At 49.2% G+C, this 26,303-nt stretch overlaps 1 protein-coding gene across 1 annotated transcript in view; it reads left to right on the top strand.

Annotated features, from left to right (window-relative positions):
- Positions 1–26,303, top strand: part of col25a1 (collagen type XXV alpha 1 chain) — a gene marked incomplete at its 3' end in the record, with an annotated part of 128,701 nt that overhangs the window by 57,553 nt on the left and 44,845 nt on the right. The window contains 3 exon segments of the mRNA XM_079758022.1: positions 9,599–9,645; positions 9,648–9,653; positions 25,803–25,829. Of these exon segments, the coding sequence (XP_079614148.1) occupies positions 9,599–9,645; positions 9,648–9,653; positions 25,803–25,829 (80 nt within the window).

Here is a 26,303-nt window from a genome sequence, read left to right as displayed (position 1 = left end):
AGTTGCACGCGTGAACACACGCAGGATAACACACATGCAAGCGTTACACACATGCAGGAGTTACACGCACATGCACAAATAATGTACTCACGCAGACGTATGAACACACACACGCACACACCACGCTTTATCGCACATCTCTCACACACAATCAGACGTATCAGCACACACACAGACAGGAATATGCACACATGCACAAACACACAAACACACACACACAACCGCATAATCTATTTCATGCACAGAAATATGCAAACACATGAACACACGCACACATACATGTGTGCACACACACTCACACACCTGAACAATCTCTCTCACCCGCAAACCGACATGTGCACACACACACACACACACGCACACACATGACCCCTCAGTGCACGTGTCTTCCCCATGGCTGTCCAGCGGGTCATAGAGAAGTCACTGGATCTCGTGGTAGCGTCTCTGCTGCCATGGTAACGCCACACCCGGCCAAAAGCACAGAACCTGTTCCACACACAGAGCCGGGGTTCTGGTGAACCCCTACAGGAAGGGGGGGGGGGGGGGGGGGGTTGGTCGGTTTTCCCTCATGCATTCTGTCGTCCGTATCCCCCCAGGCGTCAGAGTCTGATGGTGACATTAGACTACACAACTACAGAACGACACAACTGGGTGCTTTGGCTTTGGTCCACACACACACACACACACACACACACACACACACACACACACACACACACACACACACAGTGTATTATCTGTTTTTCTCTCATGCTCTGCCATAGAAACAGATCAGAGACACTAGTACTAGGTCACCCGTGGAGGTTATAGTGTGTGTGCTTGCGTACCTTCGTGTGTGTGCGCGCCTTTAACTAAAGTGTTCTGCTTGTCAGCATCTCACGGCCTCATTAGATCTATTGATGTTCCCGTATAGCGCTGCAGCGCTCCTAGGTCTCGCACAAGCCTAAATCAATCACCCATCGCGGGCCAATCAATGCTCCCTGCCTAAGGACTTACTTCCTCTTTCTCTCTCTCTCTCGTTCTCTCTCGCTCTCGATCTCTCTCGCTCGCTCGTGGAACTCTGCTGAGATTAATTAAGACTGTCTCACCCGTGACCTGCGCTACTCAGAGCTAAAGCGATGTGCGGCTACTTAGGCGGCACACGTAGTTAGCGAGGACGCTCGCTAGCTCCGGCTCCGTCTTGCGAAACACTTTGTCAAATCCTGTGAAGGTTTTCTTTTCTTTTTTACTGCAAAAGGGAACAAAATGTTTAACAAATGTTTTGGCGTGGATTATGCCTCGATTCCCATAAATTACCACAGCTACAATGACTTGGATATTGGCTCTGCCGAGTTTCAAAAGTACCACAGCAGATCTCCAACGGCAGAATGTAACTCGGTTAAAGTTTTTTGGGGGGGAGAAAAAAGGAGCAGTTGGCCTCCGCTGCAAATTGCCCGACGGTCTCGCCAAGTCCAACTGGATCGATGGCTTATGTTGTCTCTTTCACAGCGAAGAAAAAAAACACCAAAACTCCTCTGAGCAAATTAGATTGAAAAGGCTAATTCATTGGATCCACCCCTGCCTTTGTGCAGTCTTAAAAGAACGCCGTATCCCTTTCTGAACGATAATAAAGACTTGGGTTTACGGGACCTCTTTCACCACGGTGATAACTCTCGTTAAGATTGATTCTGATAAAGTCAGGAGGGGCGTCCCTGCCAATCTACCCCCAGCTACAGTTCAGAGGGGTCTCCGTGGGAGAGGTGTGTGGGGGAGGGGGTCCGCGGGTGAGATGTGTGAGGGGGAGGGTGCAACCCACCCCCAATCGGGCGGGAGTGGGTTCTTGTTCCAACCCGACCACAGTTCGTACAGTTCGGTGTATGTGTGTGTGTGTGTGTGCTCATGTATGTATGCCTGCATGTGTGTGTGCGCAGAGAGGGGGTGTAATTGCAGTGCGCTGGCTCTGTCTCCGGTATCCCGGCTCTCGGCGGCGTTGCCAGAGGAGAACACATTGATCTGGAAGGTGATGAAAACGCTCTCTCTCCCAGCGCTGGGCTGCTTCCTGCAGGGCCGGCCAGCCTCCACCACGCCGGCCCTGGCTCTCCTCCTGGATGAGCATGCATCGAATCTCGTAGCCTGCAGGAGACGTACCCATCCAGACGCGTGTGTGTGGGGTGTGTGTGTGTGTGTGTGTGTGTCTGTGTGTGTCCATTCGTGTGCATCAAAGTAATCGGACTGGAGCTGGTTGTTTTGTCAGTGATTTTCAAACACCCTGTGTGTGTGTGTGTGTGTGTGTGTGTGTGTGTGTGTGTGTGTGTGTGTGTGTGTGTGTGTGTGTGTGTGTGTGTGTGTGTGTGTGTGTGTGTGTGTGTGGGTGGGTGTTTCGGTGTGTGTTGTGGTTCATCTGTTTCGCGTTCAAGTGCATGAGACGTTCGCATAAGCACACACACGTTGGTGTGTAGCGCGGGTCCCCTCATAACGTGTGTTGCAGTATCCTTGGTACGTTCCGCGACGTACCTCCAACATCCTGCCAGAGACTCCGCTGGGCATGGGAGTCGGTGGGACAGCAATTAGCGAGGCAACAGGCAGAGCCATTCCTGTCCCTGGGGTTCACTGGAGGAGAAGGATGTCTTTTAAATGGCCACCGTCACCAGGGTCGGCGAGCTCGCAGCGTCGCTAATGGAGCCTGTGATAGAAGCCTCTTTCCCCTCCAAGAACTAAAGGAAACGACCTGAGGCTTTAATGAACTGATGGCTGGCACGGTGACGAGGATGTAGAACACGACCTCGGCCTCTGCCAAAGAACACAACTTACGAGGAACTTTTTGTTATTATCGTTTTCTTCGACACACGTCGGCGGGTATCAAGAGGCCGAGCGAGAGAACACGCCTCATTAACTTGTTTCATTCAGCGTAGGACCAGCCATTAATGATCGCTACTTATATATGATTAGTTTTGCATTACTGTCGGGCAGGGCCGAGGGACACTCTGGCAGGAGTCACGGAGCCAGAGTCGGGTTATGGTTGAGCCACGGTGACGGAGAACCTGGCGTTGGCCAATCACAGCGCGGAATGTGTCATGGCCTTTCCCGAAAGCTCGCCGCAAGATTGCGGTCGCAATTCCCCCCGATTATCGATCGTGGAGAAGTTGACCCTACGTCGCTCAAGGCTGTTGGTACATGTTCATCAGTTTGAGTTCAGGGACCCTTGGAGTGCGGGGACTGTGGGGGATGGAGCCCCCCCCTGTAGGTGGGAGGCTGTTACTGCACGGCAGAAAAGTCTACAAAGGGAACAAATTTGATTGATTGCTGATTGTTGTGTAAAACGCTCTTGAAACAGTGTGGGATGAGGTGGGCCATTCAAATGAGTACAACTGTAAAATGTGGCAAAGTATTTAATATGACGTCATTGTAACTTTCTGTCAGCTACCCCCCAACTATTAATGACTTCCATCTTCCCGTTGAATTTCCATATTCCCATATTATTAAAAAAATAGTTTCAGGGGAGGTTCCATGTTGAGTTAAGCAAAATGAAGTCTTTCAAGTGCCGGTTAATCCTCAGCGTTTATCCTGGTTCTGACTGGGTCGATTCAGTGCATCACTGTGCCATCCGCAATGTTTTCTAAGCAAGGGGATTATGTCGGAAAGGGCGGTAATCGTAATATTTATTCAGGAAATTATATTAATGACCCTGCTGGAAATTGGACAACGAAGAGAATACCTTCCCCATAAATGATGAACATTGTGAAATTTGCTCTGCTGATATATTTTTTCCGATAATCATTTCATGGTTTGGCACAGAAATTAAAAATTTCAGGGGAAATTTAAATAAAGACCGCTCTTTCATCCCAGGAGAAATTGGTATTTTACTTGCATTGACAAACGCCTTTATAATTATTTTTTTAGCATGTGGCATAATTATGACTGGATTGAACGGTAAATCCAAACATTAGCGGTGATCAGCAAAGAATCAAACAAAACGCGCAGGCTGTATTCACCCATACGGGATTCCTCTATTGTCTTTCCAAACAGGAGAGAGCGGGCCGGCCCAGAATAATGTTGACAGTAGGGATGCTCTGTGAGATGGCAGTGTCGTTAACGGCCAGATTAGTTGCTGACCGCCCTGGCATTCAGCGCTGCTATCAAATGGTCGGAAAATGAAAACCTCTAATTTCCACAAAGTTGAACTTCCGTTGACATGAGCGATGCCTAGCCTGCAACGAATCCCCCTCCTCCATCATTCCCAGTAGTTGATGAAAGAAATCCCAGTTAGGGGTTATTGCCGTTTGTACCAGTCCCTCCCAGACCCCTCTGAAGCCAGAACCACAAGAGAGAAAACTACATGAACGACGTCTCCTTTTGTGAGGTCAAGGAATGCCATTATTCCCCTCTGTTAATGGGTACGGGTTAAGATAGGGCTGTGATCCGATCAGTTTTACCAGTCGGGCTGCTAACGAGGCTAATGTAATTATCAAACACTTTTCTTAGATAATGTGCTGTGCATTCTTCTTTCTTTAGCTCAGACTTTTTGTCAGGGTAGATTGCAAAGTAAGTGGATAGGGCGTAGTGGCTAGACTCCAGCGAAAAGGTTGTGCGTTTGAACCCTAATCTTAACCTTGCATTCATGCTACCTGTAGGCATCCCTTGAGCAAGATGCCTCACCCCTACCTGGGAATTAAACGTCTAAACACACGGCACAGTGAGTCTCTTTGGATTCAAGGCTCTGCTAAGCCATTTAAGAAGAAAAGATCCATGCACAGGGATAGGCTGAAAATGGAGATTTCTGCAGAAGAAGTGCTTGCCTTCTCTGCATCACATGTTTACCCTACAGATCATCACTTGTGTTCCCTGCCGCTCCCTGAGCGCAGTGCCTCAGACGTGCAGACGATCCCAATCTACCCTAAAGAATTACCCAGCTCCCATCAGACCCACCGTCTGCATCTCTAAACGCTCAGGGGCGGGGAGGGGTCGGTACCTGGGGTAAAGAATGGGTTGTCTGTTGCTGCTGCACGAGGCTGAGAGATAGAAGACCCCACCAGATATGATGGCCTTTGTGGGGTCAGGTCTCGAAGTAGCAGCGGTGATTAGCCTGTGGTCTGCTGATGTCAGACAGAGCTGCGGCAGACACCATGGGTTCAAGGCCACTTTCGAGAGCGGGCCTCTGCTCCGACACGTGTTCCTAATATGCTGTGCGGCGTTGCGCAGTGCAGTCCTCCTTTGAGTCTGTGAGGGTCGTTATTATGAGTGTTTACAAAAGGCCCACGTCTTCTTGTTTTTTTTCTTCTAACAGGAGATTTCACTTTCTTCCTGAAGAAAATTAAAGCCTCGGTCACGACTTTTTGTTCCGAAACCCAAATCCCGTAATAAGTGCGTTGTTAAAATCGCCCCGGTCGTTCAAAGCCGGACTGAGCTGTGTTTGCTGCGTTCGTTTCAATGCATATCTGAGAGAACACAAGGCCTTCTGCAGCCGCTGAAGAGGAGACAGGCGGTGTCGGTAGAGCCAGGGCTGATTGTTAAATTGCGGTTCAATTTAAACGTCTTTCCCCCTAGCACAGTGGGCCAGTGTTTGGCGGATTAGCATTTCATGTTTTGATTTATTCATTGTCATGCAGAGTACCAAGGCTCTTGGAGCGCACAAGAAAAGCCGCCGTGCAGTTTGCCAGATCTCTCCGCAAAAAAAAAAGCCACGCATGGCTGCCTCGTAGAAAGGCAGCTCTCTGACGTTGACCTGGATAGCCATCGAGCTGTCCCTCGCCACCTCCCACGAACCCAGCCGTGCGTGCCGTTCAGAGGAGAAGGGGGTTTAGGGAGATGGGTTTAGACGGAGTGTGGTCTGGGGAAACATGACCCCCCCCCCCACCCCCATGGACACCTCCGTTCTCCTCCGATTGTTTGGAAGCCAGGGATCTCATCCAACAGGCTTCCCAGGAATGTAGACGATTTTGGACATGGTTTACAAATAACAAATCCTAAATCTTTTTTTTGTTCTTTTACTGGCAGGCTTGGAGGGATGTGACTTGAGCGTGTGTTTGAGATCCATGGCAGTGTTGTGATACAACCGATGTAAACCGTCAGTTCCACCGCAGACTAACACCAAGGAAGTACCACTATTTACCTTGTTGTAAGAAAAAGCACATGTAGAATCCAAGTAGCATAGCCACATAGCTACAAAGAGGCAGCAAAACAATCGATTTTTTTAATAGAATTGCATTCAACTCCTTTGCAAGTGCAAGCACAAAGAACCTTTGTCTGAGATGGCCTGCAGGAGAAAAGGGGCCAGCCGATTTGCTGTATGGTTACTGAATGTGTCAGAGTCTGAATACGTTGAGGGGAGATGTTGGACGGTGTGTCTGCATGACTCATGTGTAAGCTCTACCGTCGGGCGGTGAGCCGCTCAGCCTCCATGTAATACGTTGATTGCTCGGATTGATTTGGCGTGACGGCAAAACAAAAATAACTCTCACATTGGCCCCTGGGAATGTTTTTTATTTTAGTCGAGTGAAAGCACGCCACGAAATACAGCAAGTCCATGTTGTTGTAGCTGTTTGCTTGATTATGGATTGCGTATAATTCTGCCGCTGGGCTATGCGAGTTGATTAAATTGTCATCAGGGCAGGGAACCAAATCGATGCATGTTTTAAGAGTCTGAAAGTTTTGTTTTCGTCTTTTGCATAGTTTAAGTCTCTCCAGACATTAAGCACAAATGGCCCTCATTTGTGTCAATGTATTCCACATCCCTACATAAGATTTGTTTTTTGTTTATGTGTGTGATTTTATTTTTCTCACACACATCGTTTCTTACTGAAACTCATTTGTATGCACGTGCTTTCAGCGCCAGTTTGAGTAATGGAAACACGTGAAGGACGTTTGCTCAATGTGTTGCTGCTGCTGGTTGAATTCCCTTAGCGTGGTGAAGGGGAAGGTGCAGCAAGGCACACTGCTCCCACACTCTTAAAACAAACTCCTCATTGGATTTAAGCTTTTATTCACTTTGGTCTCGTTGATCAAATAAATGTGCAATACTTACATACTTATATGCAATACTGTGATTCCTCGGGTCGGCGGTGTATTTACTTTCAGCCTGGGAAGTAAATAGACGTTTGCATTGCTACCATACCAGCGTGGTTAAAACAAAGCAGATGTAACCGGTTTGATTACATTGGTGGAAGGAGTTGTGGTGCTGTTCTAGCGGGCGGAGGTCATCCACTGTTTCACTGCGCCTGTCCGCTGCAATTATATTCGGTCGGGGAATATCCCAGATATTGACAAGATCTTGTTCTACTCAAATTATGTAATTAAAAAAATGAAGTGCGCTCGTTGGCGAACGAACAATGAATCGGACGTTAATTGCTTTTGAACAATTATGGTTTCTGCTTCGTGTAAAAATGCCGCCGACCGACGCCAAGACTACACGAACCGACGCTAAAGAGGGCGGCTCTGGTATCAAACGAACGGTGTTGTTTGACAAGCTCCTTGTTGTTGCTGCCGTAAATCCTGTCCAACGAGAACACGGGCGATCCGTCGCGGCGTGGCGCTGTGCCACCGCTTCTGTCTAGCGCAGGACACAAGAAGCCCGCACCGCAGAAAAGGAGGACGCTCCACGTTATTCCACAACATTCCCGGCTCGGAGGTGTCAGGTGGCCGACGGGATCGCCATGGGAAGACCCGCCATGAGCAGTAGAGGGCCTTCTTTATGAAGTGCCGAAACACCTAGAGAAAACAGAGCTGCGGTGGCGTGCTTTGGTCCCTTCGCCGACGGGGCCTTTATCTTCTGAAGGCATCCGAGGGGAAGGCGGCGCTGGGGGCTAATCCAAACAGCGGAGATCCGCGCGGCTTTGGGGGCCCAAAGCCTCCGTTTGGCTCTTGGGTTACACGTCTGCGGGGGCCCCGTTCTCCTCTTTTCCAGACACCGTGGAAAGATAACAAGGTTTTGATTCCACATTGATTTTTTCATTTTGTAATCTTTGTTTTATCGGCTGCTCACCGGGTTGTGTACAAGGGGAACGCACTCCGCTTGCTTGAGCGCTCGTGACGGCCGTGGGCAGGGAAGAGCCCGGGCAGAATCGCTGACACGTTGAAACGAGGGCGACGGCGGGGGAGGGAGGGGGAGAGGAGTATGGCAGGTGAGGGTTGGGCGGTTAGGTTTGCAATTAGCACAGTCTCTCCGCCCTTCAACTGCTATTCCCGACACAAGCGTGAAGTCCTCGTTTAGAGCTGAACTTGACACCGATGCGAACTGATGATCTGCAAACCAAGCATCGCTCCCCTCTCTCCTCTCCTCTCACCTCCTCTCCCCTCTCTCATCTCCCCTCTCCTCTCCTCTCCTCTCCTCTCCTCCCCTCTCCTCTCCTCTCCTCTCGCCTCCCTCACCTTCTCTCCCCTATCCTCTCCCCACTCCTCTACTCTCCCTTCTCTCCCCTCTCCTCTCCTCTCCTCTCCTCTCCTCTCCTCTCCTCTCCTCTCCCCTCCCTCACCTCTCCTCTCCTCTCCTCTCCTCTCCTCTCCCCTCCCTCACCTTCTCTCCCCTATCCTCTCCCCACTCCTCTACTCTCCCTTCTCTCACCTCCCCTCTCCTCTCACCTCCTCTCCCCTCTCCTCTCCCCTCTCCTCTCCTCTCCCCTCTCTCACGTCCCCTCTCCTCTCCTCTCTCATCTCCTCTCCCCTCTCCTCTCCTCTCCCCTCTCTCACGTCCCCTCTCCTCTCCTCTCTCATCTCCTCTCCCCTATCCTCTACCCTCCCATCTCTCCTCCCCTCTCCCCCCATATTATATTCGCCACCTCTGGTATTCAGATCATCAGTTTTGTGATGACAAAGTGCTATTCTGAGCCCTGTCGTAATGGAGGTTTACCAAACCAGATCTGGATACGATTGGTTGGAGTGGGGTGGGGAGGACGGAGGGGGGGACTTTAGCCGTTTGTTTGTCTTGGAGGCGCCACACTTTCAGTCTTCATTAAGGTAGGCAGATGGCACAGTCAGGCTGCTCTTAAAGTTGTCAGACAAAACAAGCTCTAATGTCAGTGTTCCCAGAAAGTACGCCATCTCCCCGCCAATCGACCCCAGCGTTCAACAGCGGTTTCCACAGGAGGTTTCCCCAGGTCGCTTTCTCGAGTTCTCTTCAACAAACGGCCCGCATGGCGTGGTGTCCTCTGCTCGCTGACCTCTTGAGCCAAACTGCAAACCTTGTTCTCCCAGTTTGGATTCTCTCCCGACTCGGTTCTGTCGTCTGCCGAGAAGCACATGCACATGCTTTGAAGTCTGACTCATGGAAAAACGTAAAATGGCGTGTAATTGTTTTACTATCCCGAATAAGCCTTGGCAGTGCGAGAGAGGGGCTGTGAGGGAATAATGGCCATTAAAACAAATGCAATATCAGAGCATCAAAGCCCCAATCGACGAAAAAGGAGGAGAGGAGATAGAGTGAAGAGGATGAAAGCGGAAGGCTCCCCTCAGATGGGGTTGGTGTTTTGTTGGACTGCTCGGTTTCGGTGTGATTCTGAGACTTTCAGTCCTGGTCCGATGTCTGAAGGCTATAGGTGGAGTTTAAAGAAACATGAAAAGTGGAACGGGGAGGAGGAGGCTGCTGTTCTGTTCTCATACCAACATGTTGTCTCTCTTATGTTCACAGGTCCACCGGGAAAGCGAGGAAGACGAGGCCGAAACGGAGAACCCGGTATGTACCAGTGTTTGTTTTCACGAGAACCACAAAATGGACCTCGCTGTAATCAGGTTGAAGCAATAATAGAGTTACAGAACCGGAGTAATTGATACATGGGAGCCTTCAAACGCGGACAGCGTCTGAGGGCCAAAGCCAGCACTGGGGTGTAATTTGTGGGCAGGGGGTGCGAGAGGTCAGGTGGATCCCGTTGCTTTAATGGCCGGTGAGGGCTTGGAACAGCAAACCAGTGGGCTCGATTGTACCTTACGCAAGGTGCCCGGTTCTTAGGGACCGTCTTCATTATACGGCCATTTGCAGAAGAGGCCAAAGTCAACTTGCCGTGGCGATGCGACTATGTGCGGCAGTTTAACCTCCTTTGGGTTAACGTCAAAGCCTTTAATTGTTTCAGTCATAGATCGACCACGATTTAGTTGCTTTGTTTTGTTAATGAATTAATCATTTGCTGCCCAGCTTCAGAAGTACAAAAATTAGGTTTATTTATTTTATACATAGTGTTTCTTGGCTTGCTCGTCTCACAAAGCAAAGCAATTTAAGCCAGTACATTAGCTTTCAGACACATGTGACCTCAACTCAATTATTATATAAAATGAAAATACAGAATGATTGACAGCAGAGTGAGTCGTAGGTTGCAGCCTCGATTTGCCCCCCCCTCCGCCCCCCGCCGCTGACTCAGCACACACTAGTCTCGGTCTAGCCCTGAAGGGACAGGTTTTCCCATCCCCATCAGCACCATCAGCACCATCAGCAGCACAAGACCGCGGTCGGCCCGGCAGACATGAAGTGTCTCCGTAAATTGAATTCCTAGCGTCGGGGGGCAGTGAGTGGGTCTGGCAGGTGGTGTTATCTGCACCACGCACACCTTGGCTGTGAGGCTGATAACGCCGTTAGCCGCCGCTGCCACCGCGGTTAGCCCCCGGTGCTAGGCCGAGGCGCCGCTGTCGGGGAGCAGGTGAGCGGCCATCAGCGGGCCAGAATGTAACAAGTCTTTTCCAGGAGTACACACGCAAGTGCGCACACGCACGCACACACAAACACACACATAATAGGGAGGGAAAAAGAGGGGTAGAGAGAGAGAGAGAGAGAGAGAGAGAGAAAGAGAGAGAGAGAGAGAGAGAGAGAGAGAGAGAGAGAGAGAGAGAGAGAGAGAGAGAGAGAGAAGGAGAGAGAGGCAGAAGTGGGCAGGCAGACCGCCTGAATAGAGCGAACAAGGGAGAGTGTGAGAGACCGAGAGAGAGAGAGAGAAATAAGGAGACAGACAGCACCAGCAAGTTTCACTTTCGTCTGAGACAGAGTGACAATGAGGGTTGGTTCCGCAGACTAGATAATGTTAATCATTTTATTTCATTAAGTGGCTGGTGGCTTCTTTGAAGTATTAAATGCAGTTTTCAATGAAGGACCAATAAGTGAGTTTAAGGGCACCCTGAAGTGCATGGCTTGCATTATTTAGTCTCAAAGAGATGGGTCCACAATTCCTCTGAAAAGGTGAGATGGGGGAATGCAGTGATGAATGAATAATGCTAAAAGCTAATTAATTACTAGTCTCTATACTACAGCTTTTCAAACTATTTGTCTATCTTTATCTCACGCTTTCTCTCTCTCTCTCTCTCTCTCGCTCTCTTTTTCTCTCTCTCTCTCTCTCTCTCTCTCTGTGTGCCTCTCTCTTTCTCTCTCTCTCTCTCTCTCTCTGTCTCTCTCTCTCTTTCTCTCTCTCTCTCTCTCTCTCTCTCTGCTAGTGAATGTGACAAATAATAGTCTCTCCCTCCCTCCCTCCAGAGTGACTAAGACACAACAAGCAACCAAACCCACTCATCAGTCGCTTACAGCAGCACAGCATTACGCTGCACACTATGGGACCACCAGAGTGTGTGTGTGTGTGTGTGTGTGTGTGTGTGTGTCAGTGTATTATTCATAATAAGCCCGTTCAACTTTTCATTCGCACCGGACACAGCGTCCGTCCACAGCGCAGGAGGATTTGGGAGGTCTGCTCTGAGGTTTATGGAAAGCGAACATTAAGGATACTGCGTGTGTGTTACTGGTTTTATGACCTGTGTGTGATGAGCAGCAGTCACGGTAGCTTCCTCTGGCTGCTATAGCCGCTGTTCCAGTTAAATGTCCGCAGACAGTCTTCAGTGTTCCCTTTTAGTTTTTGAGGGATTTGTTAAAAAAAAAGCCTTCTGAGGCTCTGAGTGATACACAATGCACTCGGTTTTTTTCGAAACCGTTGCTTTGGTCAGCGAGAAGTTTTGTGCACATTTTAATAACATCCTACCAAGGAAGTCTATGACTTTGCCTGTCGAATTATCCCTTGTAGCTTTTCCATTGAATAAAAAGTAGAATATAAAACGTAAGTTCTTTGCCTCCAAGCGACGCCGTAGGTCCACTCAAACAGTGTGGAATAGGTCTTGGTTACTGGAAAGGAACTACACAGTGCTATAAATGTAAATGTGTGTGGCTGTGTTTGTATCTGTCAGAAACTTGAGCCGTCAGCATATGCTTTTTTTTTTACAGTGAAAAGGCTTCTTCATTAGCCTTGTTTATTTACTGTTGACTAGTGGCTAGGTTCAGCATAGCAAGATGGCGGTGTGCTGGCGGGGAATAAAAGGTTTATTTACGCACGACAGCCACAGATTCAGCCGCGGTTGTCAGGAAACCTGCTGCACAGCGGGTGGTCAATTATAGAAACATGTCACAAGTTTCCCTTTCCCTCCACTCTCTCCCCTCCGCCCCCAGAAAAAAAGTGAATCATCTCTGCGGCAGAGAGTACCTGCCCCTGAACCGAGGGAGGCGTGTGCTGGATATTGAACTGTGAACATTACATTTACATTCAGGGCATTTAGCAGACGCTTTCCAAAGCGACTTCAAATAAGTACATTTTGACATGAGAAAGAGAAACTACAATATTTCACTGTCAGTAAAGCAAGGATGTTCATAGAACCAAGTGCCAAGCACTAACAATCACTAGGTTAACCCATTCCCCGTATACAACAACGAGAGCTAGTTCTAGACGCTACACAATGCTACCGTACTATTTTTAAGTGCAAGGTCGTACAACATACCATAAGTGCGTACATAAAGTGCCAGGCTGTTGCTCTGTGGATATGGCCACTGCAGCAGAGTGTGCGTGTCGTATCGAGGCCCCTAGGAGCCGGCAGCAGACTTTCAGCATGGGGTTCTGCTGGCTGGCGTTGACTGCGGTGCGGGCATAATGAGGAATAAATCAGAAATGCCACAGGCTCGCAGCACAGGAGAATAACAAGGCTCTTACGAACTGCCGCTGTCTGAGAGGGAACAGGCGTTGCTTAGGTTTTTGTTTTAAACTCCTGCGATGTGAGAAGTGTGTGTTCTCGTTTGCATGCTTACCACCAAACAGCGGTCGTAATCAGTCGGGGTGTTGACGTAGATAAGCGTATGGGTTTGCCTGTGCGTACGAGGGATTGGGTCCACTTCCTCTCCTGGGCTGATTTTGTCGTCGGCTCTTGGCGAAAGCAAGGAACTCGTGGACAGCAGCGCAGCAGAAGAAGGGAGCAATCACATCATAACAATCCATAAAAGTGGGCCTTGAAGCTTCCCAGCTGCGGGAACACTTTAGCACTTTTCCTTTTCCTGCCACCGGGGAGACCAGGTCTGGCTGAACGGCTGCTGGTTCAAGCAGCTGGTTAGCGTTAATGAGAACTGAAAAGGAGAGAAAAGGCCTTCTGAAATGCAGCCCTTTGAACGGTAGTAATTAGGGGCGACAGCGTCATCTGATATCTCCTTGCTAATGCCTTCTGTGTGTCTGTTGCCTCCCCTGTCACGAGGAGTTTCACTGTTGGGAATGACCCTGAGTGATTCTGTGACTGTGACAAAAGCAACACCTTGATTCTGACCGAAGAAATGTTTCTTTTTTCAGTTTTTCTAAATATGTGTCCTTCAATGTTACATGGGTGCACCGTATTGAAGTCGTTAAATTGGAGCCACTTTCCAAACTCTGGATGTGTGAGCAGCACTGCTCTGACAGCCTTCTTCAGGGAGCGGGAGAGTGTTGTTACAATGCTTTTGTTTGGGACTGGGGGGTATTAATATAGGTGTGAGTCTTCAGTTATGCGGCAGAGGAATGAACCAGGGGGTTGGGGAGGGAAGTCTCAGCTTCCGGTCGCACTTGCCAACGCGTTTGTCTGCACACTGGTCGGATGACTCCCTCTGTCATACAGGCAGAGGGAAAGAACAGCTTTTAATTATTTATTTTTTCTATAAATCATGTTACTTTGTGATCTGATGAAAGAGCAAAGACTCCATTCCCATGTGTATGTACACACAGACAGACAGACACAGACACACATTCTTTGCCCTTTGTAACCGATTTAAACTAACAATTGTGTTTTTTTCTGTTTCTGTTTCAGGAACTCCAGTAAGTATGACCTCTTCACTTCATCTCTGGGTGTCATGGCAACGGTAAAGGTAAACACTGCAAACCTCAACTGTCAGTAGGTTGATAAGGGCAGGAGCTACAAATATCTGATGGGTATTATAAAGGGCATTATTGCTATTATTAGTAGTATTTTCAGGCTCTAAACTTAGGCTCTGAGCTATGTGAAGTTGTTATTAACACGAAAGGACCCCAAAAGAGGAGACACCATCCTAAAACCGCACGCGGTATTAAAAGTTATTTTCTGTCTTCCCCTAGACCGTTAGTGTTCCTCACGGTCTGAGGAGGTCTGAGGTTCAATATCCTCACCACACGAGCCCCCCAGCAGGACTCTGCCAGCCCCGTCACACACAAACCCCTCTCACCTCATCGCATGGCTGGACCCTCACATATAACACATGGGGAAACTCCGCTCAGTCCGACTGGAGACGAGGAAGATATGCCTCCATATATATATATATATATATATATATATATATATATATATATATATATATATATACAGAGATACATAGAGAAAGAGATCTCTATATCTATAGAGATGGATTTCTAGAGATCTATAACTCTATCTCTCTAGCTGCACGAGATAGATTCATATCGATATAGATATATAGATAGAGCTATGGCGATAGATCTATAGATATAGATAGATAGATAGATAGATAGATAGATAGATAGATAGATAGATAGATAGATAGATAGATAGATAGATAGATAGCTATAGAGAGACAGATCTATAGAGATAGAAATCTATATGTCTACATCTATATAAAGACTGAATGTCTGGACAGTTGGCCGTAAGCTGTTGGAGTCACGGTGTGTGTTTTATGGAGGCGTGCGGGCGCTCTGTTAACATTATTTATAGTGCCGGGGGGGGCGGCGAGATGGAAGCGGCGTGAGTTGTAAAATATGTAATTGAATCCCCCCCCCACACACACACACACACACACACACACACACACACACACACACACACGCTGTGTCCTGGGGGCAGCAGGGGGAAGTAAGCAGGAGCAGGTGGTACCCCGGTTGCTGCACCCCCCCCAACCCCCTAAGACCCCGGGCCCCACACCCCTGGCCCCTCAGGCCTACGATGGGGCCTCCACACCCCCCGCTGACGACGAGTCACTCCGCCTGGTCGCGTGGAGGAGCTGTGATTGGTCCACGGAGCCGATAAAATGTCAGTTGCTCAGTTTCAGTCTTCAAATTCCATAGACACGCAAATAGACAGATATATATTATATGATATTAGAATGGATGCAATAACTCTCACTATTCACTATTCATATTACATCCTGACCAATAAATCTTAATGGTGAAGTTGGCTGGCAAACTCTGTAGTGTGACTTCATGGGTTTAGTCAGTGATCACATGACTGGACAATTGCGGTTGTAAATGTCTAACAGTCGATGTATCAAACCAGAGTCGTTCACCGTGCCTTTTTTTAATCAATAAACACCAATGAGCGGAGCTTGAGAAAGACCTTTAAACAGTGATATCTGTCTATTTAAGGCACCTTTGCGCACGGTTAAGTGAGCGCAATGTTAGTACGACATTATGTATGTACTCAACAATCCATCATTGTCGAGTACATATTCACCATCATTCATCATTCATTTACCGCTAACGACTGATAAATGCCCATACAGTTTTCCCTGTTTCTGTTTGAGCGTACGGGAGAGTCAGTGAGGGTAGAGCTTAACGATCCTGGTCTCCTTCAAGTTCGTCATGGAGAAAGCCTTATTGCTCCATGAAACCTTCACTGGAGGTCTTCAAAGATGCGCCGATAGTCCGATGACTCATCCTCCGGTTACTGGATCGGTTGAAAGAAATGAAGCACATGAAGAAAGCAAGAAAGCAAGACGAAAAAACGAAGCAAAGCCGTCTGATGTGGTTTGGAATTCGCCCCCGCTCATCTGGGGGACAGCGGCGGCGGACATGTCGTTATGAATATTCAACAGTACCCCCTCGTTCTGTGTTTCGCTCTGGGAGAGCGGTGTAAATATTAACCAATTGACCCCAGACATGAAAAAACAGATAGACAAGGCCTCGTGGAAGCAGAGGGTGAAGTCATTAGAGATCTGTTTGTGTTGCCTTTTAATTGTTTGTCTTCCCATGTTAACATCTATCTGCGTGTATCCCTTTAATTGTGTGTGTGTGTGTGTGTGTGTGTTTCTGTGTTCCCCTTTAATTGTCCCTGTAGCCCTATGTTGACATGTGTGGCCCTATCTCGACCAGAAGGACGTTCTGGTCTAGTCCCCGGCATCAAAGTATATCTGAGCGGGGGGGTTTAGGAAGAACTTGGTATTAGATGTAGATGGAATCTGAATGTATGGAAAACATAGAAGGAATACGCTTTGCTATCCTATATTGAGGTTGTGTAGGGAATTTAAATTTTATTCCTGTGTGAGAGGATTGAGACACACACACAAACACACACAGGCTGACAAACACATACACTTCTTGTCACCACTTCCCATTCTTAGCTGCCAGGAAATAAAACGAATATTCTGACATGAACGCTCCCAATGTGCTCCTCTGATTGGTCGGTTGGTTTCCCATTGAGCAGATTCAAACGCAACGTCTATCACACATACATACATGCATGCACGCATGCGCGCGCACCAGATACACACAGACACAGTCCAAAAGATTACAACATACATTATCATTAGTTGAAAGTTTTACGTTTGTATTCAGTCATTTTGCACAACACGTTAATCAGAAGCCAGAATGGAGAATAATATTCGTCCATAACGATAACGCTGCCAGGTCCATCAGACACAAAGTGACTGGTGATTAAAGAAAGAAATCTCCCACAGAACGAGTTAGCTCAGTAAAGCACACAGCGCACGGGGGCCCGTGCCTCAGAACTACTGTCGCTACGTTACCGCAGTGTTTCCATGTCAAAACACAATAAAAAAAAATCAATCAACGCTTTCGTCCTTTCTCGGCTGTATCTCTTTTCTGTCATCTCGCGTCGACACGCCAAAACCCTCGCCCACGGAGCGGGGGCGTGGTGTCAACACAGGGAACCCCGGGGGGCTGCGACCCACGCCATTTAGCGCCGTGTCACGCTTCAAAAGCCCCCCCCCCCCCCGCCCCCATATTTAGATCTCATTAACGGGCCGCGGAGCCGTCCAGAGACCGGGAGACATCAAAAGGAGCAGCGTGGTGGGGGCGCGGGCATGAGACACGACAGAGAGATGAACATTGAGGGGGGGACGGGGGCTTCAGGGCCGAACCTCCGTCTCAAACCGCCTAACGGGTCGGGACTTTTCAGGGGCGAAAGCAATCCCCCCCCCCCCCCCCCCCCCCCCCCATAGCATTTAGTTTGTTTCCGCTCCTCTGCCTCTTCTAAACAACAACAAACACACAAATGGGAAACGAGTTTTGGTTCCAGGTGATCGCTGGTGACTCCCCCCCCCCGCCCTTCCAATCTCCTCCATCACAACACATGAATTATACAGCTGCGTTACAGGCAGCCGAGGACACACACACACACACACACACACACGCACACACACACACACACACACACACACACACACACACACACGTCGCTAAAACACACACACATACACACACACACACACACCTGTTAATAAAACATGCTGCAGCTGTACTTTGATCAGCGTAGGCCCGGAGGCGGAGGAGGAGGTGTGTGTGTGTGTGTGTGTGTGTGTGGGGGCGGGGTGAGGGAGCATTGAACCGGGCCCGGGGCCGGTGGCGGTCAGATGTACGCGTTCGCCTACAAATCTGTTCCAATGTTAGCACAAAGGAACACGTTGCGCCTTGATATTGTACACACAGGCACGCGCACATACACGCTGGCACACACACAGTCTGACACACACACACACAATCTGACAAACACACACACTGACATGCACACACAGGCTGACACACACACACAGTCTGATAAACACACACACAGTCTGACATCACACATGCACGCACACGCACACACACACACACAGTCTGACACACACACGTGCACATGCAAACACGCACACACTGGCACACACACAGTCTGACACACACACACACACAGTCTGACAAACACACACACTGACATGCACACACAGGCTGACACACACACACAGTCTGATAAACACACACACAGTCTGACATCACACATGCACGCACGCACACACACAAACACAGTCTGACACACACACGTGCACATGCAAACACGCACACACTGGCACACATACAGTCTGACAAACACACACACACACAAACACACACAGGCTGACAAACACACACGCAAACACACACAGGCTGACAAACACACAGTCTGACAAATACACACACACACAGTCTGACAGACACCACACACACACACACACACACACACACACACAGTCTGACAAACACACCCAGTCTGACAAACACACAAACACTCACACACACACATACACACTGACAAACACACACACACACCAGCGCAGTATGCTTACGTGCACACCTTTGGGCGCCGGCTGTCAACATAAGCCAGGCACGGTCGGAGCCGTGAGAGGTCTATCCGACGTGACAGCCCTTATTTGGGCTCGCGAGGGCGCCGGGGGAAACCCGTCGGGCCAGGAAGTGACATCATTAAGAGTTTGACCTTTCTGCGCGCCCAGCCGCCCTGACCTTCAGACCTTCCAGCGTGTTCCTGGTGAAGAAGGAAAGCGCAAACCCAAGGCTCTCAAAGCAGAAGGCTCGGTTAGCTCGTTTCGCTCTCTATGTTGCGCTTTACAGCAGTGACTTGACTGGATTCCCGGTTTCTCGCAGTTTAACGTGACTGTTAAAGCGGTCTGGGAGCAGTTTTACTAGGATGTGAGTCGAGTTAGGCAGCCATTTTGACTTCCCCATAATGGGTTGAAAACGTTTAACAACCTTTTTCGGTATTTCGATATTATGATAATGTGTCCCTGTTGAGTTTGAATCATGACCTCTTAGCCTGTTTCCTGACTAGAATGGTCCGGTCTCTGTTGAGGTCCTGATTTCACAAACAAACAGGCTCATATAGGTGCAGACACACACCCACACACACACACACACATGTAGGAGCATCCCTCTACGGATCTGCATTCCAGCATTCTGGAATACAGATCTCTACCACAAAACAACACAATCTGTAGATGCAAACATCCACACCACACCTCTGCCACCTCTGCAAACCCACACACAAAAACACCCTCACACACTTTCTCTCCCTCTCACACGCACCCAAGTCGCGCTGCGCTGGCTAATTGTGCGATGCCGTCAATATGGGAACCAGATGCCTTTCCCATTCCTTTTCTGAGTTTTCCAGAAGTTTTCCGTCGGTGCGGTTCCTCTATCCCGGCCTCACCCCCAGTGTCCAGACCCCGGCCCTGACAGGCACCAGCCCCTTGTGGTCTGGCGTTCCCCGCCCATTCCGCTCTGATTACACCCATCCCTGTCCCCCATTAGCGGCCCGCCTCTCAGAACCGCTCCCCCGGGAACGCCGCTAATGTGATTGAGGTTTTCCCGACGAAGATCTAGCAGATGGATGAGTGGTATTCCTGATTCTTATTACCCAGCGTTCTTTTACCCCGTTCCAGGTTTGCAGATTGTTTCGGAATTCGGCAATGATGGGGTTTTCTTTGTGTGTGTGTGTGTATGTGTGTGTGCGTGTGTTTGTTCCCGTTCCAGCGGTCCCCACACCACTTGGGAACGTCCGGAAATGTTTCCAACGGCCTGCGATTTTCCTGCTTTTGACGCCATTCCAGTCTGCCACCCTCGTTCCCCGGCCGGTGTCGCTTGTGTGTGTGCGCTGATAGACTGCGGAGAGGAAGATTGCTTTTCTGTTGTTTGTGAGATGGCTTCCTTCTGGAGACACTCTCGGTGGAAATGACAACACGCACGATGTCTCTTTGTATACATCAGGGGCGGCTGTGAATCGAGAGCAGCTGGCCACAGAAGCAACAGAAGATGTCTTCGGAAAAAAGTCTTGAGTTCAAGAGGTCCGGCCAGGTTCCGACGCAGTGGAACCCATTTCCCCTCCACTCTCCCCTAGGGACGACTTTGAGTTTGTTGCGCTGCTTCCAACGCCCTTCTTTGTATACACACCTGTGAGGCCGAAACCGTGGAGTCCGCACAACCCGAAGCCCTCAGCGTTCTCGGTCTCACGCCAAGACGGACACACCCAGTGCTCCGTGAGAACTCCAGAGATGTGGACCCTTGATAGGTTCCTGGCATGTGGGGACCTCATCAAGTCGCTTCACTCGCTGAGAGCAATAAGTCTCGGATCAGACGCCCCCTACCGCAGGACCAGACGTCCATTCCACACACAGCGCAGAATCAGCCCTCGATATTAGCAGCTATGTTCCCCCGCAGCTTCAAGGAGAGGCTTGTTTGGGGCCCCCTACTTGTACACGCATGTATTTAAATGAGCTGTTTGCTGTTTTGGGTGGGGGTGCAAGGGGGGGGCGGTGTGTGAGAGGTGGCGGTGGTAAAAGAGGGAGGCAGTAAAAAGCAGTAGTTGTTGGCAGCGCTGCTCTGAGTGCCAGAGGCCCCGGGCGCCGCTGATTGGTTCCACGTGGGCCAGCAGGGCCGCGTCCCTCTCGGGGTTCAGGCGGGCCGCTTGGCAACAGGTTGCTCCTGGAAACGATAGGGCCCCGCTTGTGTTGGGCAGACTCGTTGGGTCTCGATACATTTAACGGGTCGCTGGTGTTCTCCTCTCTCAGGACTCTGTGTGCTGGTGCGAGACGGCCTCTCCTGTGTCTCACCGGACCCCTGAAGGCCAGAGGAACAAACGAGCGAGTGTCCACCACAGCTTAAACGGAGGGAGGAGAGTCAAGACATCTTCCGTCACGTTTAGGGAAAAAACAATGCATTGGGGATGGAGGGGAAGCGGGACATGGAGATGCAGCGCTCTGAGGTTGTACTCCGTGGTCAGTGAGACAGACAGGGCCGTGGTCGTATCAGGATGAGGGTTGGTGCAAACGGTGCTTTGTGACGGATGGGTTAAACCGCGTGGATCCTTTGATTACTAGCCTCTGGGAACCAGAACTCCTGCTCCCCGTACTGACGAGAACCTTTAGAGAGAGTTATATCTCTCTCATGAGGGTCTGACAGAGAATGGAAGACGATGTCCAGCCAAGACTCTCCGAATGAGGTGATGATAATGATTAGGTGATGGCAATGATAAAGTCATTGTGAGAAAGAAGAGTGTGAGTAATTTGCTCACTACAAGGCTGAAATAGTGAGTCCCACGTCGGGTGAGTCCCACATCGGGGGGGAAGGGGCGTAATCGGGCAGGAGCGTGGGGTCTTCCGTTCACTTTGAGCTGAGCATGTATTTCACAACCCCCGGGAGTAGAGCTTCATTCACATAGCCACACACATATTCAATTAACGAAGGGCCTTGCATCACTTCATCCGGGGAATGGGACGGCTGGAGGTTACACTGAAATATCGGGGGGGGAAAAATCAGCTCTTTGAACATTGGGGGGCACACTTCCACCCGGTCCCCCGGGACTCCCTCCCCTCCCTGTCTTACTGAATCAATACGGTGAGCCTTATTAAGTTTCTTATTTACCCGTTTTCAGCATAATTCCACATATTTATTCGTAGATTGGTGCGCCGCCAGCAGAACCTGCCGTTTAACACTGTTTAATCCGACAGACGTTAAACTTCTGCATAATCCGTAATTACGGAGCACGGAAAAAAACAACTCTCCTCCCCAGAGCCGAGAGGCTGTTTAATAAAACCCAATTCACGGCTTCCTGGCGATGTGAATTAGAATTAGCTTCATTATCAGATTTAACCAGCTGTGGCCTTCTGGCCCTGAAGTCGCTTTGCCCATTAAGTCGTCGACTCTTGTTCTTTCTTTGTTTTTTTCTCTTCTTGTCGGACCGCTCTTTAAAATGCGTTTCGAAGTGCCAAGGGTTTCATCACTTCCCTTGTTTAGCAGCCACTATTCACTGGTCGCTGGAGGATACGCTGGTCAGGATTTGGCAGGGAGCGAGTGGTAAGAGAGATGTATGTGGATAGGGCTAGAGGTTATTACCGAACCCACGGCCAGCCTTACGTTGGAGCATTACCCGCGGACTGCTATGCTCACATCAGTCCTTGATTTTCGTCCAGGTATTGGAATCAATTCTTTAAAACATCTTTCATGTTGGTTTTATTTATTTCTTTAAAGGCCCCCAGACCTCATTTGCGTTGCCATCGAGCGACAGACAATGCAGGGTCTAAGCTCGATCGGTCATTTCCAATCATTATTTTGCAGAGGAATATTGTTTCTAGTTTGCTGTAAAGTTCCAGTCATTTATCACCAAACTATAAAAAGAGGGTCTTTATATTCTTGTGTCTGTGTTTTTCTTTCTCTTCAAAGTGCAGTCCTAAAGATGATTTATCTGGCCTGTCGGCCACCAGCCAAACCCCTCTATGTACTAACAAGGCTCTACTACAATCAGCATGCAGTTGCGTGCAAGAAGCCTGTGAAATATGTAACAAATTGCCCTCACTTTTTGCATTCGTATCTGGGGGCTTTTTATGCCTGCTATTTATCGTTCTACAGCCTAATGTGTTATGCTGCGGATAATCCTGTGGGATTCCGCTCAAAGAGCGAGTAACTTGACTGAAACACAACAGCTAATAGGCCGCCGACAGATGAAGACGAGAGTTTATGATGGTGCGAACGCATGCAATCACAATTATTTACAGTTGAACACAATTAGCTGTTACCCCTTTCAGAATATTCTCGGGGTTGGGTAAGGCCACTAAATCAGAACCATGCTGTGGTTGCTTTACCGACGGACCGCTTGGTATTACATATTGTTCTGTACTGTAGCATGATGCTAATCCTTAACTCTCTACCCCCCCTGGTTCCCCTCTGATGGGTGGTTGTACTCCTGGATTTTGATGGTCTGCTTCATCAGCAGGTGCAGAAGTCCGTCGAGATCAGAAATCACTTCTACCAAATGGTGTATTGCTACCGGGTGGAGGAAAACGCACAGGAAAGCCGTGCAGGAGGCAACAGAGGAATCCTTAAAACGATAGACCATTGACATGTCTTCATGGACAAACCGTTTCTGTTTGTTCAGAAAACACTTATATGGCAACACATCATCTTAGAAATCTAAACCCTGTCTGGTTTATGTACGCCAGGTATCATGACCTGCCTCAGCGAAAACACAATATCCAACACTCAAAGCGTCCACCACATCTAGGAAGGCCACCCTCCACTATTTTCCTTGCTCGAAAAGTTTCCCACACTAAGAAAAGCGCGGCTTCTGCCCCTGTTAAGGACGTCAAATAAAATACGTCCCTCCGTCAAGTGAACTTTGTTTTAATATAACGTTTCCACCAAGTGTATGCAGTTATCAGGAACAATCTGATTTTATTGCAGAGTCACATGGTGCGTGAGTGTGTTAGCGCGTGCATGATTGTTTATGTGTGTGTGTGTGTGGGTGTGTGTTTGAGTGCGGTGTGTTTAAGAGTTTCTTTCCACTAAGTGTTGGTGCCCATTGCCTTGGTGAATCAACTATTTAGAAGCGTAATTGAAACTTGGCAAGGCCGTGACGTGGGGGTCTTGCTTTAAGTCATTTTAGGGGTGAGGGTGTAACTATTTGTACGTTTCCTCCATCAAACTATTTGTGCGTTGGTCGACAGTCAGTCAACAGCATCCAACGATCTGGGATCTGTTTTTCCTTCACAATGGGACTTCTGGAAACCGGAGCCTCCCAGCTCGGGGGAATGGCACGGTGCAGTAAAGAGCCCGTCTCCTTTGTTTCCAGGGCTGCACCTCCCTGTGGTTTCCCCTTTAGGAAAAAGCCTTTTCTGGAACCGTCGAGCGTTTACTTTTTATAAGTTCACATGATGCGTGTGTGAGAGAGCGTGCGGCGCTCGCCTGACTGCAGAGCCCCTCGGACCACCCCCTTAGTGAGGTGCGTTCGGCTCCAGGCGACGGAGGGTTTACCGTGCGGCCGTCTTTAAAGTCTTCGCCGCGTGCCGCGTTGCTAAACGTATAAAGATGCAGGAGGGGTTGCGGGGTCGTTTGTCACGCCACTCTGCACCGGGAGAGGATGTTGCAGGGAGGCTAGCTCCCGTTCGGAGCCGAGCGAGAGCAGAACGCGGTGCGGAGCGCAGTCAGCGACAACCTGAACCGGCAGTTCGGTTCTGGCCCAAACCGGCCGGGCGTGCGAGGTCTGAGTTGGAACTTGTACCTGGCCCCCCCCCCCCCCCCCCCCCCCCCTGCCTCGGCACTTGGAAGGGGAATTGAAATTCATCTCTGGAACGTATGCATTGCAGGATGTTGGAGGGTTTGTGTGTGTGTGTGTGTGTGTGTGTGTGTGTGTGTGTGTGTGTGTGGGCCAGTCCACCACAAAAGCCCATTTCCAAAAATAATTGATTTGATGACTGGGAGGCAGATACAAGCAGCAGCTCCTTTCCTTATACAAGCCCTCTGGTGTCAGTGTCATTGCGTGCGGGTGTGGTTGTGGCAGGTAGACGCTTTTGTCTGAGTAGCGTGTAAATCTGGTTTTTGCGACGTGACGTTTGCCGCTGCTACTTCTGTGCGTACTAAAAACCTTTGTGTACCATTTTAGCCAACGGAACCTTTGCACTATAACCGCTGTGTCGTGTGTTTAACCTGGTGCCAGGAACCCTGTGAGCCAGGTCAGTCATCCTCCATCGTGAGGCAAGTAATGACTCTCGCGTTAGTTGGCTTAGAGAACACAGCTTATCGATATATTCGTGGCAGAGGGAAACTTAATCCGTGCTCCCTCCTTGCAAACACCACACAACGCGAAACACAAAAGCCGACAGTAAGAGCCTTTCCTGCAACATGAAAAGCCTTGACTTCTTGACTTCACGGTAGGGTCTACTCTGAGCAGGCCCTACGGTGAACCAGAGCGACAGAGCTGCACAGCAGCGCTCAGAACCCAAAGCAAACCCTCCTTTTCCCCCCCAGCTTCCTTTTCTATTCTCCGGGAACGCTCACGGCAGAGCGCTCCTCGCGGGGCCGCACGCCGACCGCGATCTCGCCAGCCTTCCGACCGCCGACCTCCGTACGCACGCGCTTCCATTAAACACTCGTTCACCCATGACCTTTCGGCAAAGCCTTCCCCACAACCCCCCCCCCTCCCCTCCCTCTGTGTTGATTGACATACACTGGAAGGAACAAGGGCTTAATTACTCTGCAGAAAAAGCTTTAGTATGTAAAAGGTCCCCTCGGTGTATTTCACAACGCAGGAGCAGCCAATACTTGATTTGGAGATGGCAGGACTGGAGCCTGTACATAAACAGAGGCTTGATTCAGGCCGGTGTTTTTTCGGTGTGGTTTTAATTGAGTGTTTGTATAAGCAGACAGCAGTTCTCATAGTCCTCCTTGCTCGCTTAATTGTAAGTGGTCTGAGCGTTGATTTGAAGAGGTTAGTGTCAAGCTAAAAAACACAATGTTGATTTGAATAAAAAGTCAACTGGATTTATTGTTGATTGTGTGTGTCTCTTCCTTTAACGGTCTGTCTCAGCGATGACGTCCCTCCCTACTGGAAATTACTAAACGTTGGGCCCATCCCAAGATCGTATTCATATGATAAAATGTTGTCATCGGAAATTCTGTTCAAAGGCACAATGAAAAACCTGTTTGTTTTCTGAATTGTAATACTCTCTTTCTCTCCCTCCCTCCCCATCTCTCTCTCTCTCTCTCTCTCTCTCTCTCTCTCTCCCTCTCCCTCTCTCTCTCTCTCTCTCTCTCTCTCTCTCTCTCTACCTCTCCCTCTCTCTATAGGGCTCTCCGGGTCCCCAGGGTGAAAAGGTGAGTTATATTTAGCTTCAGATGTTTGTTCATTCTTTTATGTATGCATAAAGATTTTGTTCGACCACTCTGTAGAAGTCGTAGAAAAACCTTGTATCAAACAAGGGTCGTTAAGGACCCACGAAGAAAGTTTACGATTTATTCACACTTGGCCTCGTTGTGGCCCATTATACGCTACGATTGCGGATCACAATGCGCCAAACATCTTCACAACCTCAAGTCTTTTGCAATATTCAAAATTATAATATAGTTCACAAATCAGCGCCGCAGCCCGCGGACGACTTAATGTCCCGGGGACGAGGAGATGTTTGTCAACGCTTCGCTGAGCGCTCGGCCATAAAAACGCAGTCGAGCGCGAACGTCCACCACAAGCATCTCTCGTACGTCTGGAGGGCATACCAGGAGTTGTGTGCTGCTGAGTTCTTTATTTTTTTACTGTTTTTATTATTACTTCTTGATCACCAGTAGTTCTGC

Source organism: Pollachius pollachius (assembly GCF_949987615.1).
Source record: "Pollachius pollachius genome assembly, chromosome: 20".
NCBI lineage: Eukaryota > Metazoa > Chordata > Actinopteri > Gadiformes > Gadidae > Pollachius > Pollachius pollachius.
This window is presented reverse-complemented; position numbering and strand designations above follow the sequence as displayed.